The 20,721-nt window shown below is 37.7% G+C and overlaps 1 protein-coding gene and 1 long non-coding RNA gene across 13 annotated transcripts in view; one reads left to right on the top strand and one right to left on the bottom strand.

The window, feature by feature from the left end:
• LOC144305391 (uncharacterized) overlaps positions 1 to 12,198 on the bottom strand; it is a 40,671-nt gene extending 28,473 nt beyond the window's left edge. Inside the window, exons 1-2 of the long non-coding RNA XR_013372428.1 lie at positions 12,108 to 12,198; positions 1,678 to 1,837 (exon numbers count right to left, since the gene is read on the bottom strand). This is a non-coding gene — a long non-coding RNA (uncharacterized LOC144305391). The remainder of the gene's footprint in view (positions 1 to 1,677; positions 1,838 to 12,107) is intronic.
• Positions 1 to 20,721, top strand: part of CMSS1 (cms1 ribosomal small subunit homolog) — a 375,896-nt gene that overhangs the window by 343,363 nt on the left and 11,812 nt on the right. For all 12 annotated transcript variants that reach the window (XM_077884190.1, XM_077884179.1, XM_077884185.1 and 9 more), the window contains 3 exons: positions 11,798 to 11,869; positions 13,877 to 14,006; positions 20,518 to 20,577. In XM_077884190.1, the coding sequence (XP_077740316.1) occupies positions 11,798 to 11,869; positions 13,877 to 14,006; positions 20,518 to 20,577 (262 nt within the window). The remainder of the gene's footprint in view (positions 1 to 11,797; positions 11,870 to 13,876; positions 14,007 to 20,517; positions 20,578 to 20,721) is intronic.

Raw genomic sequence — 20,721 nt, 5'->3', positions numbered from 1 at the left:
CTGTGCCTCAGTCCCCTTATTGGTAAAATGGTGATAGTAAGTATATTTTCCTCACAGAGTTTTGGTAGAGATTAAATAGCTGATACTTGTTAAGCACTTCAAACAGGTTGGCAAAGAGTAAGCACCAAAGTGATCATTATTATAGTAAATGACACTTCATCTTTTTTATTTTGTTATTTTTTTCCTAGCGGGATGGGGGAATACAGAAGATATACATACTTAATATGTAATCATTGACGTTTTCTCTCCAGCCATTAAATATTTTTGTCCAAGGCCCTATATCAGTTTTAGCTTTTGTTTTTTCTTTTTGCTATTATTTTATTTTACTTTTTTTACCCAACTATAATTAACATACAGGATTATATTAATTTCCTGTGTACAATATAGTGATTCAACAATTCTATGGATTACTTACTGCTCACCATCATAAGGGTACTCTTAATCCCCTTTACCTATTTCACCCATCCCTACCCACCTCCCCTTTGGCAACCAACAGTTTGTTCTCTGTAGTTGAGAGTCTGTTTTTTGGTTTGTATCCTTTTTTAGCAGCATGTTATATAGCCGTCATGTGTCTTTTTTTTCCTTTTGTTCCTTTGTTTTGTTTCTTAAATTCTATATATGAGTGAAATCATATGGCATTTTTCTTTCTCTGACTGACTTGTTTCACTTAGCATTATACCTCCAGGTCCATCCATGTTGTTACAAAGGACACGATTTCATTTTTTGTGTGTGTGTGTGGCTGAATAATATTTCAGGGTATGTGTGTGTGTATGACATCTTTTTCCCTTCATCTATGGATGGACACTTGAGTTGCTTCCACTCTTGGCTATTATACATAGTGCTGCAGTAAACATAAGGGTAGACAGATTTTTTCTTGTGTTTGTTTTCTGGTTTCATACCATTGTAGTCAGAAAAGATGTACGATATTATTTTAATCTTTCTTTGGGTCATTTTCTGTGTTCATTGCACTGATGTGGCTGCTATTTGGGGGTATATCCATGGGATGAAGTGATCTTCTTACTGCCACCTTCCCAGACTCCCTCCTCCATTTTAGTTTCAACCATTCCTTCAGAGGATTACAGGTTAACATCTTTAATCTTTTGATTTATTTCACCAAGGTGGAGTTTAATCTTACCTTAGCTTATCCTGCTGACCACACCATAGTCATGCCTTCTTTGACCTTTGCCTCTGTAGTACTCACCTGCAGAACTTGTTTCCAAATATCTTTCTTTAGACCCCCACTGACTTTCTTTTTCCTTTCTTTCTTAATTTTCTTCTTGCTAGTTTCTCATTTTTTTCAAGACTCACTACAGAAAAACTAAATTTGCCCAAGTATCTACCTTTACTTCTTCTTATTACCTTTTTAGATACATTGCTAAACTTCCACCTTTTTTAAGCTCCCTCCTTGGCTCTTCTATTCCCACAACCATCAAGTTAGATAAATGGCAGGGAATCATAGGAAGAATAGGAAAAGTGGGAAAGGAGAAAGTGAAATACATTCCCCGTTTCTGTGAGCATTCACCTATCTTTTGCCAGCCTAGGTTTCAACAATAATAAAGATCATTTATTGAGCACTCACCACATGCACTGTGCAAGACACCATGACTCAAATGGTCCTATGAAGTAGGGGATACCCTATGTACTGTGAGGTAGGGAGTACCCCATTTTACAAATTACCTGAGGCTCACAGAGATGGGTTCTGGGATGGCTGGCTGTGAGCCAGGTGCTGAGGATGCTTTTCACTGGTCCCTTTTTCACCTGTCCCTTCTCTTTCAATTTATGAAAATCAAATTCACCATGTCCTCATGTGCTTTGTTGGTCATGCCATTGCTACTTTCTGCCAAGAAAAAAAATTATGAAAGCTTAAAATTGTACTGCCCGTTTTAACCACCTTCCTCTTGCTCTAATTTCATTCACTACCAAATTATCTTAAAGAATCCAAGTCTTAGGTAAACAGAATACACTGACCCCTTTCTCCAAGTCTGTCCTAATTGCTCTGGCCAGGGAACTCACAGGGAAATCTTATGGCCACTGCCTCATAGGAGTGCTCTGCATCTAGCTCCTGGTGTGCATCTCCACAGCACCACCTAGCATAGACCCTCACCCCAAATTGGCACTTATTATTTGTGCAATGAAAGAATGGATAACTATACCAAGATCCTCGTTTTCTCACCACTCCTCCCATCTCAGCTCTTTGTGTCTCCACTTACAAGCCATCTACTACCCACAGGAGTCTCTTAGACTCTGATGACTCAGGGTCCCTCTTCCAGCACCCTCCTTGATTGAGGGGGATCTCTCTTCCACTGCCACTGACTGCCCAAACAGCCCCTCTTGCTCTTGCTCCTCTGTGGGTTCCCATCCTCTCTCTCTACAGCTACCCTTCTCTCCCTCTGGAAATCATCTCACCACCCCAAGGATGACCTTCTTATGGGCAGACTGACCTTTCTTGAATCCTTCTAGAGTTGTTCACATATATATAGACCTTGAGTCTCCAACTAGTTCATAAGTGCCTTGGGGGCCAGGGTTTCTTTTGTGTTCACTACAGAACCTAGCACAATGCTAGGCACTTGAGTCCTTTGACAGATGTAACAAGGTATTTGTTTTTTAATAGTAACTATTAAATTTTTTTTCTCTGGATCAAAACAAAAGAAGAGCACCTGGGTGGCTCAGCGGTTGAGCATCCGCCTTTAGCTCAAGTCATGATCCTAGGGTCCTGGGATCGAGTTTCCCATCGGGCTCCCCGCAGGGAGCCTGTGCTTCTCCTCTGCCTCTCTCTCTCTCATGAATAAATAAAATCTTTTTTAAAAAGTATTTTGTGCTATATTTAAGTTTTGAATTTTTTTCAAATATTTTGTTGCTTTGCTATTCTTTCTTTTTTAGGTTTTTTTTTTTTTTTTTTTTTTTTTCTTCAGAGAGAGAGCACACATGCACAAGTGGTGGGGAGTGCAGAGGCAAAGGAAGAAGCAGACTCCACACTGAGCAGGGAGCCCAATACAGGGCTCAATTCCATGACTCTGAGATCATGACCTTAGTCAAAGGCAGATGCTTAACCAACTGAGCCATGCAGGTGCCCTGCTTTACTGTTCTTTAAGAGTTTTTTTTTTATACTTGTATAGGAATCTCCTGGCAATAAGCTGCCAACTTTAATCCTTTAATCTATGTTTAGGCTTAAATATCAACAGGTAAGAATATGTGTTGAGTTAGATGGTATTCCCTCCTTTACCGTAGCTGAGCCTCACATTTCTATTACTGAGTCCATGCCTCCCATCTGTCCAGTATTTCAAGCAGCAGATTTATAACTTTATAAAAGTTTTTTACTTATGCAACTACATCATCTGTAGCAACCATTTCACATCTAAATAATCATCCTTGGCCTCCTTCATAATGTAAGTATAAAGATTGCCAATGCTTCTTTTTTTCCAGATATTGCTTCCAAAAAAATGATGAATTCCCCTACTTGTAGAGATTGCATCACCCTCTTCTCTCCTCAACACCAGTCACTTCAGAGCCAACCCTAGTGACTTTGTAATTATGGTTCCCAGAATATAATTCCTTATGAGGGGTTTTGTGACTTTGCATTGATGCCTCCATGATGTCAATCGCCGTGGTTCCATGACCCATCCTCTTCCCTCAGAGACCACACTGGACATCTGTTTTTTAAGGTAGCCTTTTGCTTAACTCTTCAGATCATAAAAGACTCTTTAGTAAAAGTACTTATCCCTTTCCTTCTTTACTCGCCTTTCTCAACTGTTATATTTTCTTAATATTTATTTATTTGAGCATTGATCATTTCATCTCTTTCCCACTCTTCATCTTCAAGATTGTTCTTGGGACAGGCTCCAGTCAGTTTAGCATCTGACTCTTGATTTCAGCTCAGGTCATGAGCTTAGGGTTGTGAGACTGAACCCCCACATCGGGCTCCTCACTCAGTGAGGAGTCTGAAGATTCTCCCCCTACTCATGCTCACTCGTGCTCTCTTTTTCTCTATAAAATAAATAAAATCTTTTAAAAACAAAATCATTCATGACCATTTTTAAAAAGGACTATGTCCTACCCACTCACTGATTTACCTTCTTCCTTTCCATGCTGCTGTCTCAATTCTGTTCCTCTTTGTATTAATCTACTCTTGCATAACAAACACAGATGCTAATAGCTTAAAACAAAAAAAGTATTTATCTCATATTTTCTCTCATCTCACAGGCATGGCTTAGCTTGGTGCCTCTGGCTATATGTCTCTTATCAGGTGCCAAACTGTGGGCTGGAGTTGGAGGACTTGACCTCCTTATTGGCAGGCCTCAGTTCCTGACCATGTGAGCCTCTCCACAGGGCTGCCTCACCTTGCCACTGGCTTTCCTCAGGCTAAGTGACCCAAGCAGAAGAAAGTAAGAGCTACATAAGACAGAAACCAGTCTTTTTATAACATAATCTCCAAGCTGGCATCTAATTACTTCTGCATTATTCTGGTAGAATCAAGTCAGTAGGGGCACCTGGGTGGCACAGTCAGTTAAGCATCCAACTCTCAGTTTCATCTCGGATCTTGATCTCCCGGTCTGGGATCAGGCCCTGCATCAGGTTCCTTGCTCAGCGCAGCATTAGCTTAAGTTTCTCTTTGCCTCTCCCTCTGCCCCTTCTGTCTCTTTCTTTCTCTCTCTCACAAATAAATAAATCTTTAAAAAAAAAAAAAAAAAAAAAAAAGATAGAAAGAAAGAAAAAGAAAAGAATTAAGTCAGTTATTCAAAATGTGGGAATGAATACCTGGAGATCATTGGTAGCTCTCTTGGACTCTAGCTTCCTTGGTCTGACCTCTGGCCCCTGTGATTTATATCCCTCTTCTCTGCATATGTTCACCCCTCACAAGGAAAGCAAAAGTCCATTCCCTTTACAGCATAAGCTCAGTGTCTAGAATTTCATTATGTAAATCAAGTTCAGGGACATTTGAGGGTCCTCAGGTTTAGTACCTTAAGTACATTTCTTCTCAACTTGTGAAACAAAAGAAAAGAAATACAGGCATGGAATAACCTTCATAGACATTTCTATTCAAGTATTTGGCACAAGGAGTCATTGGTCTCACAGCTTTTGAAAATGTTGGGAGTTTCTTTATTAAGTCTTAAGGCCCAGGTTTCTAAGGTTCTTCTGTGATTCTCAGCTCTACTTTTGGGGTTCCTTGTGTTGCCCTCTGAGTCCTCCTTCCTTTATTTTGTCTTTAAGATTTATTTTTTTATTCATGAGAGACAGAGAGAGAAAGAGGCAGAGACGCAGGCAGAGAGAAAAGCAGGCCTCTCACAGATGCGGAACTCGACCCTGAATCCCAGGGTCACAGCTGGAACTGAAATCAGCCACCCAACTGCTGACCCACACAGGTGTCCCTTTTTTTTTTTTTTTTTTTTAATGGAAGGTAGCATGTATTTGCAATTAAAAAGTTCTTTCAGCCTGCTTCTTGACAGTAGAATTCTCAGGGTTCAAAGACCTTGCCTCATTTTATTCCACCTCTCACCTTCTCAGCTCAAACTAGAGATATATTTCTGAATATATAACGCCTTTAAGAATTTTGTAGGTCTTCTTGTGGTTCTTCTTATGGTTTACTCCATTGAGCAGAAATCACAACCACAAATCTTTTCCAGTAAACTTTCCTTTCTGTGGGCCCCTGCTTAGACAACTGAGGGACAACTGAAGCTTCCTAGAGGCATATTTGAGAGAATCTGTGAGATACAATTTTAATTTCTTTAAAGAGCTTTTATGTGACTGAATAGTACTCTGAGGTACCACCTTTGTTCTTTCTGAGGTCTTAATGGATTTGTACTCATATACCTTGACTTCTTTGATAGTCCTCTCAATTTAACTTCTTCCTTTTCCATTTTACTATGAGCCACAGAAGAAATTAGGTGAAACCTTAAATACTATTTGGATCTCCTTTGCTGAATCCATTAGATCTCCTTTGCTGGATCCATTAGACACATTTCTATTTTCCACATAACTGCAGAAAACAGTATTGCTAAACGTTGTACCACGACATAACAAAGATTCTCTTCCTCCAGTTTCCTATAAGATTTTCTTCACTTTCTTCAGGCCCTCACCCTCAGTGACCTCAAAGTACAAAATTTTACAAACATTGTGCTCAGAAATGCTATTCATCCATCAATCACCTACTTTTTGATACATTTCAAAGTAATTGGTAAAGTCAGTGGACTCCTTCCAGACACTTCCACATGTAAATCACTAACTTTAATTCAGTATTTAAAGATCTTCTTTTTTCCTTTGGAGATAAAAGTTAACATACAATCAAATGCATAAATGTCACAGGTACCATTCACAGAGTTTTAACAAATTCATACAATTTTGTAACACAAATCCCTACAGTTTAAAAAACATTACTATCACCTCATTACTATCACCCCAAAATCCTTTCATGCCACCTCTGAATCACTTTCCAAACTCCATGCCCCAGGGCCTGCCACTGTTCTGATGTCATGTATATGAAATCATATAGGATATGCTCTTTTGTTCAAGCTTTTATTCGGTGCAGTGTTTTTTAGATTCATCCATGCTAATGTATAGTGGTTCATTTTTTTAATTGCTGAGTATATTAGTCTGCTAGGGCTGCCATAACAAAATACCACAGACTGGGAGGCTTAAACAACAGAAATTTATTTCTCACAGTTCTGGAGCCAGGAAGTCCAAGATCAAAGGGTCAACAGGTCTGGTTTCTCCTGAGGCCCCTCTCCTTGGCTTGTAGATGATCACTTTTCTCAATGTATCCTCACATGGTCTTTTCCCTATGTGTGTCTCCTTGGTGTTTATTCCTTCTCATATAAGAACACCCATCCTATTGGGTTAGGACCCCACCATTAGAACCTCCTTTAGCGTTTATTACCTCTTTAAATTCCCCATCTCCAAATATAATCACATTGGAGATTGCGGCTTCAAAATATTAATGGGATGGAGGGGGTTACAATTCAGTTCATAACACTTCTTAATATTCAATTATATGAATACTCCACACTTTCTATTTTTCTATTGATGGATACCTGGGGCTACTTACTGTTTGAGCCTATTATTAATAAATCTGCTTTGAACATTAATATACAGTCTTTTTGTGAACACATATTTTTATTTCTCTTGAGTAAAATGCATAGGAGTAGAATTGTTGACTCATATTTAGTTTTATAAAAAATGACAGATTTTTTCCAAAACCAGTGTACCATTTTTGTACTCCCACCATCCATGTATAAGAGTTTTGGTTGTTTTATATCCTTGTAAATATTTGGAATTATAAGCCTTTTAATTTTAGACATTTTGATGGGTATATACTAAATAACTTTTGACCAAACCCAAAAGAAACTAAAAGGCCAGTTCTAATTTTTTTTTTTTACAATGAACATATTTGTTTTTGTTGTAATATGGTAATTTAATTTTTTTACCGAAGTGATAATAAAACACCATTAAAAGTTTTTCATAAAAAAATAACATCACCTTTCCTACTCTTATCCTAGGGGTTTCTTCAGAGGCAACCACCATCAGCTTTTAGCTGTTTTTCATATTTGCTAACATATAGTTTATACTGCTGTTTTTTTTATTTATCAGCTCCTGACATGATCTCTTAACTTCCTGAGGCAGCATATGAGGACACAGCTCTCCATCTACCCCATATTCCCCCTCTGACTGCTAATTCTCCTTTTAACAGAGTATCACATTTTGGTTAAAACAGTTGTCACTATCTCACGATTATGACCACGGAACTACTGTTCAGTGCTGAGGGGGAGAATGCTATAATCATTCCTCCTTTCTTATACAACTCTTTGTTTTCATGGCATTAATAATTGCCTCATTTCTTCATTTGCCTAGCTTGCTGTGTTCCTACTGTTAATTGTTTCCATATATTCCAACATCTTTTCCACTTGTCCATGAATAATATTTTCCATATGCTCAAATAGATCATTCATTGTTTTCGTGAAGGCCTCTATGCTCCTATTCCACTCTGAATTGGTTATTCTCTTGGTCTCTTGAGCAATTGAGATTTCTCTTCACTGCCCCTTCAACACTTTTCTGGATTAGTTTCCTTATTTGCTGAATCCCGTATCTTACTCTTTCTTGGTTTAGCCCTTTATCTTGCTAGAATACAGCCTTTAGTATCGGTGGGTAGGAAGTCAATTTTTTGAGACCTTAAATACCTGAAAATACCTTTATTTAACTTTTAACTTGACCAATAGTTTGGCTGGGTATAAAAGTCTAATTCTCAAATAAATTTTCCTCATAATTTTGGAAGCATTGTTCCATTAAGTCCTAGCATGCCTTATTGCTGTTGCAAGGTCCAACACAATTCTTTTTCCGGACTCTTAGTATTTTGTAACTTACTCTTCCTCTTTTTGGAAATTTTTAGTCATATTTGTTTGTCCATGATCTGAAATTTCACAATGATGCTCTTCAGTTTGGATATTTTTCATATTCATTGTATTTTAGACATAATGGGTTTTCAATTTAGAGTTTCATATTGTAGATAGTTTCCTTCAGTTCTGAGAAGCTTCTCTTGTGTTATTTCTTTGATCAGTCCTTTCCCACTGCTTTATATGGTTTCTTTTTCTGTTATACCTTTAATTGGAAGGTTGAATCTCTTAGGCTGATTCTCAATCTAATATTCTTGCCATTTTTCATCTTTTGGGGAGATTTCCTTTATCTTCAAGCTTTCCTCCTACAGTTTTATTCCAATTTTCTTATTTGTTTTCTTTTTTGTTATTGTTGTTTTGTTTCATGACTGAAATTCTTCCCTTCTCTGAGAATATTAATTACAATTGTTTTAAATCTTTTATCTTTTTGTTGTTTATTTGCTCTCACTGTTGAACACTTATCTTAGCTGTCTATTCATATTAAAAAGAGACACTAAAAAGCTGATGAAATATTTTTTTGTATATGTAAGGCTTGTTGATTGGTGAACTTCATAGTAGAGTAGTAGGATAGCAAGCTGTATTTAATATGCCCCCCAAATGTCACTCTCTTGTGGTATTTCTTAGTCCATTCACTTTTCCAGAAAAAAAATTCAGTAGTCTCCTTCATATAATATATAAGCCTGGCTCAAGACATTCTGAAACAGGGACAGGGAAAGGAAGGGAATCTCAACCTTTGTCCCATCTTCCCTGTGCCAGATTTCTTGGTCCTCTTGTTCTCTTCAGAGACTAAACCTTCTGTCTGCTGCCAGGAAGAGTAAGATGAGAGGAAGCAGTAATCAGATAGTTGCTTGACTTCCTGGGCAGGAGATATATAGCCCAGTGGGAGGTGGGAAGGAGGCTAATCATTCTAAATATAAACTTTCAACCAATCTCCTTCTTTTAAACCCTTCTGTATCTGTAGTATCTTGTATCTCCAGATACTGAACCCTTTCAGAGTCCAATAGGTCAATGTCATTTACTGTTAGCTTCCCCCTCTCCAGAAACCTAGGTGCTAGCTCTACCTATCTGCTAAATCACTTCCATCCAGTTTCAACCATTCTCCATTTTCCAAAATATTGTTGAAATCTCTCCACTACAATTGTTCAATACTAATTTCATGGTTCAGGGTATAATTTTTGACACTTTAAGGAATTGAGAATATGCCTTAGATTCTTCACTTAACGATTAATTTATTTCATATATATTTCTAAATATTTAAACTACATATTTAAGTTATACTTTAAAAAATCACTAGGTTTCATGTAAAGAAATATTACTTATCAACTGTCAAAGACAGACTGTTGAAATTGGTATCCAGAAATGGTTAGCTAGTCTGGCCTGAGTCTTCTGCATCTTTTTACCTAGTTTCTCTTCGGGTAAGCATCAGTATTTGTAAGGTAGCTGGCTAAATTTCAGAATTTTTAGCAAAATGGATTTGTACTTCTTCATAAAGCCATCACCCCTCTATGGAAATTGCCCCCATAAACTTACCTTCTTTACTAGTGCCCAAACTCAACCACATAAGGTAACTACTCCCAGAAAACAAATAGTATACTGTATTTCTTTTAGGATGATCTAAGAATTTGAACCTAACATTTAACCTCATGCAGTGTGTCTTAACTAAAACAGTTCACCAAGCATGTTTCTTTTTTCCTATGCATGATTCAGAATTACATTATTTTTTCTTCCAGAATTGAACAGTCCATATCCCTAGAAGCAAGCTTATTTCTAGACTTAATTTATGTCATGTTAGAGTTAATTGACTTTGTAAACCTAACATAAATACAACCCTGCACATTGAACATACTGTTAGAGAGCACCCTCATTTGCTAAATAACAAAATGGAACAGGTTGCTACATCTGATTCCCAAAAAGCTTGATACTGGTGACAAGATACTACAGTATGCCTTGAGAAATCTGCTAATCATATCCAGGCCTTTGCCTTAAGAGCATGAGCTGAGCTGAATGTTAGCCTGGCCTGTAATTGGACTCTTATGACCATCTGGCAGCTTCTGTGACATATTAGTGGCCTTGGCCCAGTTTCTAATTGGCATGTACCAGCATCAAATTGGCATGTATCTGCATCCACAAGACAGCTTAACTTTCTAAATAAGAGAGGTCATAATATCTTTCTTTTTAGCTATGATGCAATTGCTTTTGGCAGGTTTTCGTTTTAACTGAGAAGAGGCTAAAATCTCAAGATTCACATGTTACTTTCATCCTAAACCTTTGAATCTGCCTTTCTACTAACTGAAACAGAGTCTAGAAACTGCTGGTCCTGACCCCATGTCTTGAAGAAATTTGTAGATATATAGAGAGATCTACATTATATAGATATATGTATATATCTGACTTCAAGGCATAGGCATTCTTAATCTGCAGGCTGTCTGCAAACTTCAATAAAAAGCTTCATCTGTATTCATTTAAAACAGAGCCAGTAGAGACAAGATTGTTTTAGTTAGTAGCTTACCAGCTTAAACTGAGTACTTTCTAGTTGGAATGGAAACTTAATCCAGGAAAAACTCAGAATAAGTTTTTACTCATATTTTATATCTTTCTTGGCAACTTATTTGAAAATGTTGCATAAAAGAACCAGCACAGGAAACATTCTATATTCCTGCTTATGATTAATAAATATGGAATCCAAGGCATTCTATTTTATAAATCAAGGTCTTAATCCAAATCTCCTGTTTTTCTACATTTGAAAAAAAAGCCATCAGGGTAAAAATAGCACTAAACTAGATAGGGTATTCGAAGGTCAAGGCAACAGGCAAAATTGATTACTCAGAATGTCATTGTGCTGAAACTTTTGTCAGACCATCAGCAGAAACATTCATTTTGCAGTCACTACAGATAAGTAAGGCATTTGGTGTAGCTGGTTTTATAAAAGTGTAAGTAAATAGGTCCTACTTCCATTTTTCAATGCTTACTGAAAGAGGAAAGGAGTTAATAACAAAACAGTATACCAATGACATGGAAATACAGGCTCACGCATTGCTAGTTCATGGAAAATGCCAGTCACAATAGTCAAAAACTTTCTTACTACATCTTAATTTAATCATATCTATTTCTACCTGTATTTTACAAACCTAACCACTGTCTTCAATCTTTAGTACCCTGCACCGCCACTTCAAACACACATTTTGACCTGAGTTCAAAGATTTTCCAGTCTCAAATCATCTGCACTTTCTGATTTTTTCAAATTCCCTCAGCCTAGTCCCTGCCTGGTAGCCTATGGGTCTTCCAACATCACTGTCTATATATTACCAAGATACTATGAAGAATACGTATATGGCCTAGGTACTTTGGGGTTCCTACCATGAGTTGACACCTTATCATGCTAAGATGAAAATTTCCTCATCTGTATCTCTTTACAGCCTAAAGAATGTTTCTTGATAAAACCAAAGGAAACAAAAGAAGATGCTACCAAGACAAGGAGGAGAAGAAAGGTATATTAATACTTTTCTTAAAATTTTCTTACAACCCCCAGTGATTTACCTCACATTTCTGTATAGTATACTTTGATGAGGCAACTATTGTAATTCCCACTTTAGAGATTATAATATACAGTGAGGTTTGGTGACTTTCCTAAGGTCACTAGTATTAAGTGTTTTTGTTGAAGCTAAAAATAAATTCTTCTGATTCCTATTTCATTCATGTGGAGCACCAGACATTATTGTTACCCACCTTTGTTTTCATTGTTGTTAGAAGATAGACATGGATTTCTAAGTCTAGAAGAAGCCCAAAGCTGTTCTGCCCTCTGGCCTTTCTGGTCCTGCCCAAGGAAAAAAAATTACTGATTTCCTTTTCATATCCATTTCTGTTTTTTAAACCTTATATCTTAGAGTACTAGTAAAAAAAAAAAAAAAAAATTTAACCAGATGACAGTAGTATAAGGTATTTCTCACTGTAATTTGGAACCGTAATTTAAAGCATTGCATTTTAATACTTGCCTATGAGTGCGTGGAAGACTGTATTGCTCCTACACAGACTTTCTTATGGCTCAACCTTAGAGAAAGTGTGGTTAGCTTTGACCTTCCACCACAGTTGTGAAAACAGTGGTGTAATTCTCTCCCTGCCAAAAAGGTCTACTGCTGAATTCAGCAGAGGAAATATGATTGGGATTAGAAGAAAGAAGATGGATTCAAACCAATTACTTAACAGCAAGCTTTTAGAAAGTTAAGGGTATATGTGCATATGTTTTCTTTGCTCACAAATGGCCAAATAGAAAGATGGGAGATGCCAAATTGGCTGAGGTTTGGCAAGTCCTTAAAGAAGTGACTTTAACTTCTCTTTGATAGTTTGTACACTAATGGCCTTCAGGAGTGTTAAGTTCTTGGTGGCTCAAGGTCAAAACTCTAGCTAGATAGTTTTAGCCTTGGCTGAGATCATGCTAAAATGTGCCTACTGATGACATATTTTTAAAAGTTAATTCATTTGACAGAACTTTGACCATTCTTGGCAGTGGTATAGAAATGAGGATATTGTGGAAGGAGTTGAAAAGGCTGAGGGTGGGGGTGAGTAGTGGCTTTTGTGGATATTTGATGAAACATTAGAAGGAAATGAGAAGGGAAGTTTATGATGAAAATTAACTGAACAGTGTTCCTAATACATTGCAGGCACTCAGTAAATGCTACATAAATGAGTTCAAATCAAAATAGATGCTGTAAAGTCATTCCTGTTCTGCTTTCCACAGGGCCACCTCACAACTCTCTCCCAAGACTTGAGAATTCAGAGTCTACAATCCCCCTTTTGCAGTAGGCTCCAGTGCTCAGATTACTCCTGCGGGTTTTACTTTAATCCCAGAAATCCAAACTGAGATTCAGTGCCTTAAAAACCAGGTTAGGCAAAAAATTCTCAAAATTCTACTCTCCCAGGAATAAAAATCATCAAAGGATTAAAGAGAGGTTTCCACAGCAACACAATTTCTTGACTTTTAACAGAAAATAATGCCCTATTATGGAAACTCCTACAGAAATTTCAGTTTTCTTGGAAGCCACAGACCAAGAGTTACAAGGAGACTTTTAGATCACCCATTCATTCTTCAAATCAGTAGCTATACATCCAAAAAATATTAAGTTTTTTCAAGTGTATTTATTAGAACTCACATTCACACTCAGCTATTGCCAAAATCTACATGCTGTTTAAGTGCCAGAGGATTCAACGTATTCTAAGCTAATGTCATTCTAAAATCTATCTTCCGGGGATCCCTGGGTGGCGCAGCGGTTTGGCGCCTGCCCTTGGCCCAGGGCGCGATCCTGGAGACCCGGGATCGAGTCCCACGTAGGGCTCCCTGCATGGAGCCTGCTTCTCCTTCTGCCTGTGCCTCTGCCTCTCTCTCTCTCTCTCTCTCTGTGATTATCATAAATAAATAAAAATTAAAAAAATATTTAAAAAAAAATAAAATAAAATAAAATCTATCTTCCCTGAGGTTTTCTTCCTTTCTCATGTTTTAGAAGAAAATTACTGATGTTCTTGCAAAATCAGAGCCAAAACCGGGGACCCCTGAAGACCTGCAGAACTTGATGAAGGACTATTTCAGCAGCAGCCGCTCAGTGATTGAATTAGAAGAACTAAACCTACCAGGTACAACCAGACTTATTTGGTTTTTTCCTTATTTTTTTTCCCCTTTCTACTCTGGGGTTAGTCATTTTAGCAAGCCTCATTGTTATTACTGTCAGCTTTCCTGATGAGGAAAAGCAAAAGCAGTGTATCTTTCCTCTACTGCATATGATACACCTAGGTATCTCGGCTGGTGAATCAATGTGTTTTCCCTGTGCTGAGACTCCTTTCCTCAACCTCATAGTTTTAACTTCCGAATGATTTCTTTATTAAGATACTGAATGGTATTTGTTCAATCTAAAGAAAGATTTGTAATTGCATTTTTTTAAAGAAAAAGCTGATTGCTGAGTGCATTTTTTTGTTTTAGCATCCTTAAAGGAGTAAGAACCCTTCGTTGAGAATAGAAGTTAAAATAAAGCACACATTCAAAAGTATAGATATGAAACATTAATTTACTCACCTTTTATAGACAAGAACTTCAGCTTTAAAAAAAAAAAGACATATTTACTTGAGAAAGAAAGAGAGTGCACACGTTCAAGTGGCGGGAGGGGTGGAGGGAGAGAATGTCCAGCAGACTCCAATGCTGAGCAGGGACCTGAGCAGGGAGCCCAGCAAGGGGCTCCACTGGGGGTTGGGGGATTGTTCGGTGCCAGGCTCAGTCTCACCACCTGTGAGACCTGTGAAATCATGATGGAGGCTGAAACCAAGAATCAGACACTCAAACGACTGAGCCAACCAGGCACTCCAACTTTAGTGTTAATAAGCATCTTAGTTTTGTTGTGCTTATCACAGATTTCTAGTTACAGTTTGGTTTTTGTGGTAATGTTTTAGGTCCCAGGCCAGACTTTTTCAAGCAAACTATCTAAAGATAGTAATAAAATTCTGCGCTTTTAGCAAAGATGACACCTCACCCCAAAAGACTCTTAAATAAACCTATTACTGTTTGACATCTACTGCCTTAGAGTATTTATACTTAAGTTAAAAAGATATTGCAAAATTCTTAAAACAACTGAATTAATTTGAAAATATTGATACATCCTATTAACTCTTCAGAGCAGAGATTAAAGAAAAGAGATGTTACAAAATCAAACCACACAAAGTTTGGGTACCGCTCTTCCAGGAGAGCTGTTTATAGATAACAAGGGATATCTAATTATTGCTGTTGGAAAAAGTCGAGGGTAGCTTGATTTTCCTTTTCTATTACAACTATATGCCTTCTAGAGGCTTAAGAAGCTGAAAACATCCTGTTCCCTGAATTTTTATAATTCCTTTGTGATGTGCTTTTTAAAAAAATGCACATTGAGTTTGGAGACATGAGTGCCCATCTGTTTCTTTTCCAAAAGGAATACCCTTTAGGGAATTTAAGGAGTGCATTTCCACATGAGCGATATCTGGAGCTTTAGAGGCACAAAGCCCAACAGCTCCAACAGAAGTTAGAAACCACCCCTCTCTGGGCATAGTTATTTGAGGAGAGCTATGTCCTGACTGCTCTATCGCAGGAATGAAGTGTTGTAACAAAGCCTCTGTTCAAAGTTTAACTAAAGTTGACTCAGTGGTTGCTTTTTCCTTCCAGTTCTTTGTTAGAGTATACCTCCAACTCCAGAAGGATAAGTATACCTCCTTAGCACTCTTCTGTGAGATCGTGGGACTGCTGCTACTCTGTATACTTATGGAACATTATAAATATTAGTTTCCTGGTATTGTAGAGATATAGAGGTCAGAAGAAACCTTTAAAAGTCACTTGAGTTCCATAGTGAGTTTACACTATATTATTGCTCTATTACAGTTCAGTTACGTAGTTAAATAAGAATGTATGGTCATAGGTTGGTTTAGGAAGGAAGGAAGATGTTAAATAAACTTTTATAGACAAAAAGAAAAGGTTTTTATTTTCAGTTAAGAAATTAAGCCCTTCTGAGACATAGTGAATAATGCATTCTGAGAATGTTTGGGAGAAAAGACCCCAGTTGCTACATACGAGACTAAGGACAGAGAGGAAGTCCATAGTAGGTGAGAGGAGGGACACACTGGATTATTTCAAACAGGCAGAGGCAGAAGCATAAATATAAGGTGAATACAGATAATGAAGTACTGTTCCTATTAGTTTGCTGAATGTCTAACTTGGTTCTGATTTGAGGTTATTTGTGTCTGTAGGGCAAGAACATTTCTTTTCAGTTAATATTGTTCACTGTACATTGTTAATGTCATACACATGGGCACTTAATTAGTTTTGAGGCAGGAATTTCTTGGAGTTAACTCAGCTGTCCTCCTGAGAGCTGCAGTGTGATTTAGATCAGGGCTAAAATGCCTGTAGGCTAGCAGCAACTGAATCACCCAAGAACTTAAAAAACAAATTCCCAGGCCCACCCCAAAGGAATTCTGACTTACTAACAAAAGGAGTCCGTCCCAGCAATCTGGATCTTTCGTAAAGTTCTCCAGGTGAGGTTAATCATATGGAGGCTTGGGAAATTACAGTTTTAAAGACCATCAAAGGCTCTACAGCTGTATAGGAAGCAACATCTTTGAAGTTAACTCACAAAATGTGAGTTGTATATGCTGGGTCACAATATAAATGTCATTTAATTTAGTAATAGTTTACTCCTGAGCACTCTTCTGTATTTATAGAAAGCCTTTTTCTTGTAGAAAGAATTAGAGTGGTAAACTTGATTTTGCTTTTTTATACATCTTGGATGTAGTTAATAATGCTACATAATTGCTAGACTGTGATAGTCCTTGGTTGAGCAAGGCCCCTATATTTTATTTCAGTGTTATATTGTCTTTTACTGTGGTGTTGTATTGTGTTTTGATACGTTATTCCCACTTTTTTGTTTGTTTATAATACTATTTATTTAAACAAATTATAATAATTTGTTTATAATATGCTACAGTATTTATATCCTTAATAGAAGTACATCTAAAATCTGCTGTGTGAAGTTTTTGAGTTAATCTTCTTTGTAAAACAGCAATTTATTATTCATGCAATGGGTTTTTTTTTATTGGAGTTCAGTTTGCCAACATATAGCATAACACCCAGTGCTCATCTCGCCAAGTGCCCCCCCTCAGTGTCCGTCACCCAGTCACCCCAACCCCCCACCCACCTCCCCTTCCACTACCCCTTGTTCATTTCCCAGAATTAGGAGACTCTCGTGTTTTGTCACCCTCTCTGATATTTTCACTCATTTTCTCTCCTTTCCCTTTATTCCCTTTCACTATTTTTTATATTCCCCAAATGAATGAGACCATATAATGTTTGTCCTTTTCCGATTGACTTACTTCACTCAGCATAATACCCTCTAGGTCCTTCCACATCGAAGCAAATAGTGGGTATTTGTCGTTTCTAATGGCTGAGTAATATTCATTGTATATATGGACCACATCTTTATCCATTCATCTTTCGGTGGACACCCAGGCTCCTTCCACAGTTTGGCTATTGCGGACATTGCTGCTATAAACATCGGGGTGCAGGTGTCCTGGCATTTCACCGCATCTGTATCTTTGGGGTAAATCCCCAGCAGTGCAATTGCTGGGTCATAGTGCAGATGTATTTTTAACTGTTTGAGGAACCTCCACACAGTTTTCCAGAGTGGCTGCGCCAGTTCACATTCCCACCAACAGTGCAAGAGGGTTCCCCTTTCTCTGCACCCTCTCCAACATTTGTTGTTTCCTGCCTTGTTAATGTTCCCCATTCTCAAAGTGTGAGGTGGTATCTCATGGTGGTTTTGATTTGTATTTCCCTGATGGCCAGTGATGCGGAGCATTTTCTCATATGCTTGTTGGCCTTGTCTATGTCTTCCTCTGTGAGATTTCTGTTCATGTCTTTTGCCCATTTCATGATTGGGTTGTTTGTTTCTTTGCTGTTGAGTTTAATAAGTTCTTTATAGATCTTGGAAACTAGCCCTTTATCTGATACGTCATTTGCAAATATCTTCTCCCATTCTGTAGGTTGTCTTTTAGTTTTGTTGACTGTTTCTTTTGCTGTGCAGAAGCTTCTTTTTTTTTTTTTTAATTTTTATTTATTTATGATAGTCACAGAGAGAGAGAGAGAGGCAGAGGCACAGGCAGAGGGAGAAGCAGGCCCCATGCACCGGGAGCCCGACGTGGGATTCGATCCCGGGTCTCCAGGATCGCGCCCTGGGCCAAAGGCAGGCGCCAAACCACTACACCACCCAGGGATCCCTATGCAGAAGCTTCTTGATGAAGTCCCAATAATTCATTTTTGCTTTTGTTTCTTTTGCCTTCACGGATGTATCTTGCAAGAAGTTGCTGAGGCCAAGTTCAAAAAGGGTGTTGCCTGTGTTCTCTTCTAGGATTTTGATGGAATCTTGTCTCACATTTAGACCTTTCATCCATTTTGAGTTTATCTCTGTGTATGGTGTCAGAGAATGGTCTAGTTTCATTACTCTGCGCGTGGCTGTCCAATTTTCCCAACACCACTTATTGAAGAGACTGTCTTTTTTCCAGTGGATAGTCTCTCCTGCTTTGTAGAATATTAGTTGACCATAAAGTTGAGGGTCCACTTCTGGATTCTCTGTTCTGTTCCATTGATCTATGTGTCTGTTTTTGTGCCAGTACCACACTGTCTTGATGACCACAGCTTTGTAGTACAACCTGAAATCTGGCATTGTGATGCCTCCAGATATGGTTTTCTTTTTTAATATTCCCCTGGCTATTCGGGGTCTTTCCTGATTCCACACAAATCTTAAGATGATTTGTTCCAACTCTCTGAAGAAAGTCCATGGTATTTTGATAGGGATTGCATTAAATATGTAAATTGCCCTGGGTAGCATAGACATTTTCACAATATTAATTCTTCCAATCCATGAGCATGGAATATTTTTCCATCTCTTTGTGTCTTCTCAATTTCTTCCAGAAGTGTTCTGTAGTTTTTAGGGTATAGATCCTTTACCTCTTTGGTTAGGTTTATTCCTAGGTATCTTAGGCTTTTGGGTGCAATTGTAAATGGGATTGACTCCTTAATTTCTCTTTCTTCAGTCTCATTGCTAGTGTATAGAAATGCCACTGATTTCTGGGCATTGATTTTGTATCCTGCCACACTGCCGAGTTGCTGTATGAGTTCTAGCAATCTTGAAGTGGAGTCTTTTGGGTTTTCTATGTACAGTATCATGTCATCTGCGAAGAGGGAGAGTTTGACTTCTTCTTTGCCAATTTGAATGCCTTTTATTTCTTTTTTGTTGCCTGATTGCTGAGGCTAGAACTTCTAGTGCTATGTTGAATAGCAGTGGTGAGAGTGGACATCCCTGTCTTGTTCCTGATCTTAGGGGAAAGGCCCCCAGTGTTTCCCCATTGAGAATGATATTTGCTGTGGGCTTTTCGTAGATGGCTAAGATGCTGAGGAATGTTCCCTCTATCCCTACACTCTGAAGAGTTTTTATCAGGAATGGATGCTGTATTTTGTCCAATGCTTTCTCTGCATTTATTGAGAGGATCACATGGTTCTTGTTTTTTCTCTTGCTGATATGATCAATCACATTGATTGCTTTACGAGTGTGTTGAACCAGCCTTGCATCCCAGGGATAAATCCCACTTGGTCATGGTGAATAATCTTCTTAATGTATTGTTGGATCCTATTGGCTTATTCCCACTCTTCCTCAATCTACACTCCTCTTTACTTTTCCATAGCATTCACTCTAATGTGTTAATACATGCTTTTAAATATGTATATTTGATGGTAAAATGTCATATTGTTGTATGGGTGTACATTTTACAATTTATCTAAATGATGTGCTGAATTTCTCATTCTGTTTCTTTCCTCACTGAGCACTTTTTTGAGATATGCCGGTATGGCCTTGTGCATATGGAGTTCACTGCTTCTAAATGCTATGTAGCACATATGGTCATTGATTTTTCTCAGATACAGACACTGAGGTTGCTTTCTGCCCCCTGCTATCACAAATAATGCTAGGATGAATATACTTGTATATGTCTCTTATAGACCACGTAAGACTGTCTTTCCATTCTTTACTCAGGAATGTAATCATGGGGTCATAGGGTATACACAACTTAATTTTACCACTTTCTAGAATAGCTATTACCAGTTTACACCTCACCTACATTTCACAAGAGGCTTATTACCCTACATTCTTCACAATACTTAGTATTATACATCTTTCTAATAACTGCCATTCTAATGTGTGTGTAAAGTATTATCCCATCATTGTAATATGCCCTTCTAGGATGACTAGTTTGAGCATCTGTACATAGATTTGTTAGCTGTTCCCCCTTTATCTTTGTATATTGCCTGTTCTATGGATTTGAAAAATAAACATGCTTCATTAGTCATTGAATGATAGAACAAGCTTCTATTTCATTACTCTAAGAAATTATAGACAGTTAAAAGTTTACTTGTTCTTATTGCTGCTGTTGCTTTAAATACTGAACAACACTTTCAAATATATAATGAGCCCTCATTCACTAATGTTTTACAATATTTTTCAAGAAGGCACAATTCACAATGAACCTATTTTGATCATGTGTGTTTTTGCAAAATCCTCTACAAAACATGTTTGTTGTGTTCTAGACTCCTGTTTTCTCAAGGCCAATGATTTGACTCATAGTCTTTCATCATACCTAAGAGAAAGTAAGTAAACTCTAATTTTCTTTTAAATTCTTTACCAACTTGTTATTACTCCATTTAAACATAAGATCCATCTCTTTAAAAACTTTTAAAACTACATTTAAAAGCAGAACTTTCCACCTCAAATGGATTTGAAATGGAGGTTTT

The sequence above is a fragment of the Canis aureus genome, chromosome 35 (assembly GCF_053574225.1).
Source record: "Canis aureus isolate CA01 chromosome 35, VMU_Caureus_v.1.0, whole genome shotgun sequence".
Classification (NCBI taxonomy): Eukaryota; Metazoa; Chordata; class Mammalia; order Carnivora; family Canidae; genus Canis; species Canis aureus.
Note: the sequence above shows the minus strand (reverse complement) of the source record. Positions and strands in the feature narration are given on the sequence as shown.